At 35.5% G+C, this 6758-nt stretch overlaps 1 protein-coding gene across 1 annotated transcript in view; it reads right to left on the bottom strand.

The window, feature by feature from the left end:
- The window catches only part of LOC106683464 (metabotropic glutamate receptor 8), a gene marked incomplete at its 5' end in the record, with an annotated part of 69755 nt that overhangs the window by 35024 nt on the left and 27973 nt on the right, over positions 1 to 6758 (bottom strand). Inside the window, 3 exon segments of the mRNA XM_014424960.2 lie at positions 457 to 607; positions 5245 to 5378; positions 6346 to 6495. Coding sequence (XP_014280446.1) covers positions 457 to 607; positions 5245 to 5378; positions 6346 to 6495 — 435 coding nt within the window.

Raw genomic sequence — 6758 nt, 5'->3', positions numbered from 1 at the left:
AAAAAAAAAAAAAAAAAAAAAAAATTCAAGCCTCAACTCAAAAAGATTCTCTTTATGTGTTACTATTTCCGTTTTCATTTATTGTTTATATACCTTTTATTTTTCTTATTTATTTTTACGTTTCATTTTATACCCTTGTAATTTTCCATTTACTTTTTACTTATGTTAAGTGTTTGTATCTTTTTTAGCCCTGACGAAGCCCTGCTATGTGGGATGTTGGCACATTAAAATAGTTGTCACTATTTGAGTTTGTTTTTTTTACTGCACCCGGACCATATTCCTTTTATTAATAATACACACGGTCAATCAGCGATCTTTCACTAATATTTTGGGTCTTAGGATGCTATGATGTTCTTTAAGAACGAGTATAAATTATTTATAAGTAAATGGTCCTGGGTGTGGTCAATCAACAAATTAGTTATAATATTAATCAAATTATATAATTATATTATTTACCTAGAGAAGAAATTGTCATTGCACTGATAGCCAAAGCACTTTCTACTCTGAGAAAGGATTCTGGTATATCATTACAGTAGCTGTGATATTTGTCAGGAATGGTCCCCAGAGGGCAGACCTGACACTGAGTCTCGTCCGTGGGATGCCTAATCTGCAAAAATAAAAGTATATTATATAAAGATGAACAATCTTCCAATCTTTGAATTGGGCTGTCCTAAATGGAGGTGCATACCGGAAGTGGGGGATGGGGGGGAATTGGTCAATAAAAAACAAAATATATGTAATATAATCAAGTTTTTTAATCTAACTTGAAATGAATAAGGACTTGATAGAATGATTTGTTTCTTTCCTACCTTGCGTAGACAGGAAGCAAAACCTGTATATAATTTTAATACCAATCTTTAATTACATTATAACTGTATTATCTGTCTTTAATTATATCATAATTGTACTACCTATCATTGATCATCTAATAATTGTACTACCTGTCTTTAATTATATTATAACTGTATTACCTGTCTTTAATTATATTATATTTGTACTACTAAAATGCTGATGCTTCCCGTTGCGAATATACCAGGCGATTTCCAAACAGAAAATTACCAAACAAGTCTATCATTAGCTTTACGTTTCAACGCCTCAGAGAAACTGGGACATTTGCTATAATACCACGTGCTGATGGTATTTTTGCCCCTTTATGAAATGAAGAAAGGATTGCGACCATATTACAATATTTTGATGATAATCCATCTGGTAGTGTATGAAGCTGGTGCAGAATTAAATATTACGCCAACTACAGTATGGAGAACTCACATTGCAAATAGACTTCACCCATATCATTATCAACAGGTACAAAATTTAATACCGCAAGATTTTCGGCAAAGAAGACATATTTCAGATTGGTACTTTAATCAAGTTGAGCATAACCCACAGTTTTCAGAAAACATTCTCTGAACAGATGAAGCTACCTTTAGTTGAAAAGGTATTTTCAATCAGAAAAATAATCACGTCTGGTTATAGGAAAATTCTCATGCAATTTGTGAGCATCATTTTCAGTGAAATGTGTGGTTGGGGATAATAGACAATATTTTAATAGGTCCGCATTTCTTGCCACCTCGACTCAATGTGAGCACATTTTTGGAATTTCTTCATATGATTTAGTTGAACATATTCCACTACAACTGAGAAGGGACATGTGGCTACAATTAGATGGTTGTCCTGCCCATTTGGAAGAGGTCCACGACAATGGCTAAATGTTGATTATCCCAATCGATGGATTGGTCATGCAGGACCATTGGCTTGGCCTGAACGCTCTCCAGACCTGAAACCACTGAATTTTTTTGTTTGGGGTGCCTGTTCAGGTCACTTATATTCCATTACCCCAATTCTATAAATTCTAAACTATAAATTCCAAACTCACTGTATTTCAACAGTGCAAGAATCTCTAACTGAGCTGTTGCTACCAGCGGTAATAATGCATTATAACCTCTATACTATATATAGGTAACTACTGCAGTATAACCTCTCTGGATTGGAGATTACAGTGTGATGGTGATCTTAGCTAGTTTAGTGTGTTTTGTTTTCTCACCTAGTGTACTAGTTGTTATTTTTACTTCCTTTTCATTTTAATAGTTTGTGTCTATCAGAAAACATAGTGTCTATTTCACCTAACATATCAAACAGTGTTATGAAACATTTATTGGCAGTTACAAGTGCAAAATTAACTATTCATAAATACAACAGTGCTTATCTTACCTTGTTACAGTAAAGCAGTAAATCCTTTATTTTAATTTATCATTTATCTGTTTTCACCCTCTACCAAACGCAATAGTCAATACCTTAATAAAGTATCCAAGAACTCAGCTTATTGTGGGCATAGTGTACAATAGTAGACAATCAGGCTGTGGCCCCCAACATTTGGTCCTCCGTGTGGGTGATATATTATTTTGGGTATTCTAAATTTTCTTTATTGTGTTTTTAAAATGAATTGATCATGGGTAGAGAGAAAGATGGATCCAAACAAACAGAGGCCACTTTTCGCCTGAAGATAACCTTATTATGCCGTCGCCTTTTAGCATTTGCAGAGGACATCAAGGCTATTAGAGGTCAGGGATTTGCAACAATTCAGTCTGATGAAGCAATAGATATTTTTCAGGGAATGTATGGTGGTCTGAAACAAACACACAAGAAGTTTGAGAGCCCCTATTTTGAAATGGAGGAATTGTGTATTATCAACAACTCCGATGTTTTTCAAAAACCATGTGATACCACATTATTCTCTGAAACAAAGCACCACAAATATGAAGCATCTGGGAATTGGGTTAGTGTTGAAAGAAGGCTTAAACAACCGGATGCAGGTATAAGGTTGTCTAAAGAAGAAAACTCTACCACCCCCACTGTTTGGGTGTCGTGGGGTTCGTGTCGGCCGCCCATCGATCCTTTTCCCATCCAATATTTTGGACTGGCCCTTTTTCAGGGATTGTTTTATATCTTCGGTTCACAACCAGAAACGAATTTCTAATATAGACAAATTCACCTATCTAATTGGTGTACTTAAACCACTGGCTCTGGATTGTATCAAAGCAATCCCAAGATCTGAAGCCAATTACGACCTGGCTTGGGCTAGATTACTTCAAAAGTACGATGACCGGAGAAGTTTTTCCTCAGCCTACATCAACAAATTTATTAACGCCAAATCCATTCAGTGGGTCTCAATTGAACCAATAGAAAATTTAACTTCTAATGTATTGGTAGCAGTAGACAGGTTTAGAAATCTAGAAATCAAAGATAGATAAGATTACTTATTATTTGAAATTATATTTAGATATCTAGATCAACCCTTACATCAAAAGTTCGAGAGGGCATATTCTGACAAAGTACACGCGTCTTATGTGAATCTGAGGTCCTTTATTGAAGGCAAACTCCAGCAACTGACATAAGCATCATTAGACACCACTTTCCAGTCCAACTATGCAGAACGTATTCCATTCGAGTCCACCCCGGCTCCTCTACTTCCATTTTGGCCTCCACCTCTTTAGCGCTTGTATATATGAGATCTTGAGCACATTCCACAAACGAGCGGTCTCTCGGCATTCCCTCTTTCTTTCCCAGTTCTTTTGCCAACTGAATCTTCAGTACCATGGATAGGAATTGCATCAGCGAGATGAGTTTATCTTGAATTCTGTTATTGCGTGCCAGGAGTTCTACGGCATACTGCCCATTAAACTGTCTCAGTTTTTTCGTTTCTCTGACCATCATGAATATATCCTTCTCTGGGGTCCACCGTTCTCCTCTGAATGCCTTCTTTAATCTTTCTTTGATGACCTTCCAGGAGGTCTCTTCATCTGCCTGAATGTGATTTATGATATTTCTCTTTACCTGGCGGACTACTGCTGCTTTCAGTGCATCCTCGCTGTTCAGTAAGTCCTCCAACACCTTTGCTTCTATTAGCCCCATTAGGCGATCACCTAATATGGTAAAATGATTTAATTCTCCGGTCTCTCCGGTGATTTTTTCTAGGTCCGACAACTCCTTCCTCAGGTCCTGGGTAGTTGTCGTACAGATCTTGATCCATTCTAGTGCCGTGGCAGGGAATTGCGCTAAAGAGACTTCTGGTAGTGGTTGAATCTCCTGCGGAGGTGGGTTACCTGTTGCTAAAGTTTGGTCGACTGCTGCTTGAGGTTGGTTGTTTTGGTTTATATTCTCCAGGTTCAGAACTGCTCTTCTCACTATTCCGTTACTGGTCATAATTTAAAGAGAACAATGAAAAAAAAATTTTCTTTTAGACTGAAAATTACTCCGGTATCTAAATTTCCCGGGTTTCGGCACCAGTTAAGTATTGGCGAAGGCAAAATGTCAAAAAAGAGAACAAGAAATAAGATCTAACACATTTGAACTGCTGTAACATAATAGCTTTATTGGGTTTGGTACATCTCTTTATTTATATACATGCGATCAGCTGATCTCCTCAGTCAGCTGACATCGAAGTGTCAGTTGACTACGGCTGTAACTTTTGGCGTTATCAATATTAAATATAGAAATACTATTATTAATAGGAAGCCTCCATTGACAAAGAAAGATCAGTTGTATGATTAAAATCTGGAAGGCTATGCTCCAAGACAGAGAGGTTTGTGATTGCCATTCAAGATCAGATTATTGGTCCCAGATCATACAGAAAACATGTTCTAAAAGACACAACAACATCAGATAAGTGTTGATTATGTTCATAACGCAGGAATCAATCCAACATTACACCGGTGAATGTGGAGTGTTGGCAGGTACCGAATATCTCCGGGGGCACAACAATGTGGCCAAAATTTTGTATCAGGCCCTGGCGATAAAGTACAAGTTAATTGATAATTAAAGTCTATATTACAAGTAACACCCAAATAGACTCCTCCAAAAACGTCCTCTCAAGCTCTATTGGGATGAATCAATAATTATGGACCATACAGTACGCAGCATGTATAAAGCGAAAATTTTTAAATATTGAAACAAACTTAAAGAGGAAAAATAAACAAAAATATAAAGGTGGTTGGATTTCTGGTCCCCCACATCAGATACTCAACAGTCAATAGCGAGGAAACAGACAATAATAATATTAATAATTTAACGAATTACTCCGTGGATATGGAGCATTGCTTGCAGGCAGGAATCTTTAAAAGAGAAGATTTTACTTTATAAAATTTAGCAATGAGTTTTGGATGTGAATCGATTAAAGGGAAATTAATTAGCACGAAGGATGGCTCGGAAGTTGGAATGTAAGCTTTAATGTTTCAATGAAAGAACCTGATATTGAGTACAATTGAAGCAGTGCCAACAGCAGCTCTCTCCTTCCACGTACTTCTTTGCCTGCCCTTGTTCGCAGGGGAGGGAGCATACTGATTCAGGCCCTCTCTTTTCTGTCATTTTGAATTGCACCTCTAGAAAAAAAAAATTAGAAAACGATTAATGCTTAATTTTTTTTAGTGCGTGGAATGTTGTATAGCTTATTATTTTTTTAAAATCACTTCTTCATTGTAATTGAGAAATTATACATGTATTTAAATTTAAGCTTTTAGTGTAATAGAATAATTTTATTTCTTGTCAAAGCAGTAAATAGAAAAATAAATTAATTATATATTGATAGTGTAACCGTGTTCTTATCTGTAGCTAATATAAGGGCCACAAGATCAGGTTTTCATCCAAGAGGAAATTTTATTAAACAGAAAAATCTTTATTAAAGAGAAAAGGACAGTATCTTTTTAAGAGATCTTGGGAGATGGTAAGGAACTGAGAGGGTTAGAAAAAGGCAGAACGATGATTACCAATGCACTAAGAGGAAAATAGGACTTTAATGAGGTAGAGAAGCCTCTAGAAATTGAAGAGATAATTTAAGTCATCTTCCAGCTTAAAAGCATGGGCTAGGATGGGATCCAAACTGAAATGCTAAAACACACGTGAGAAGAAAAATGATAAGACACTAAAAATATCATTTATGATGTATGGGGATCCTAGAAAATGCTTGAAGTATGGTCTGAGTCTCTGACATGTTTAATATATGAAAAGTTCAATAAAACCAATTGCAACAACCACGATTTTTTTGGGGAAATTTATTTTGGTGTGAAGCCTTTTTGTTCTGAAAGTTTTGGATATTTTTCCCACAGATCTCATTTGCATGTTCAATTGTCATCAATGATTACATTTTTTTTTAATGTTTTAATCTTTAATTTTAATAATTTTCATCTTTTGAATCGACATCATGTCACATCTATGTAAATAATATCTTATTAAATCAAATTAAATGTTTGAAGTTCAATAGTCTATTTAGATTATTGATAATACTATAAACATTAATATAAAATAAAAATACTTAAAATACCCTATTTAGATAACTTAACTCAGCATTACCTGACATGTTAAGCTTGAGCTCTCCTTCGATGTATTGGCCAACTTGTACCCATTGATACTCACCTTTTCTCACTTGTTTGAAGTGGACAATATTATACCTGGCAGGGCCATCACCATTTGGGTCGAACTTGAATTTGTCTCCCGATAAACCTGTATGTAAAATAAGAATGAAGGTCATAATTGAATTAAAAAAAAAGTCAGCTCTTACAAATTATTTAAGAATTCATTAACGAGTCATATAAATGATGTAGTACTACTACTATGTCTAATGGTGCAGTACTACGACTTATATTATACTCAGTCACGAGGGACACTGTGCGGGTCAGGACTCCCACAGATCTGTTTTATAAGAAAAGTAAATACTATTAGTCTAGGTATACAAACTGAAAAGTACAAACTTCAATATATATATA

The sequence above is a fragment of the Halyomorpha halys genome, unplaced genomic scaffold, assembly GCF_000696795.3.
Source record: "Halyomorpha halys isolate HHAL.00 unplaced genomic scaffold, Hhal_1.1 Scaffold485.1, whole genome shotgun sequence".
Taxonomy (NCBI): domain Eukaryota; kingdom Metazoa; phylum Arthropoda; class Insecta; order Hemiptera; family Pentatomidae; genus Halyomorpha; species Halyomorpha halys.
The sequence above is the reverse complement of the archived record's forward strand: the minus strand, read 5'-3'. Positions and strand labels throughout refer to the sequence as shown.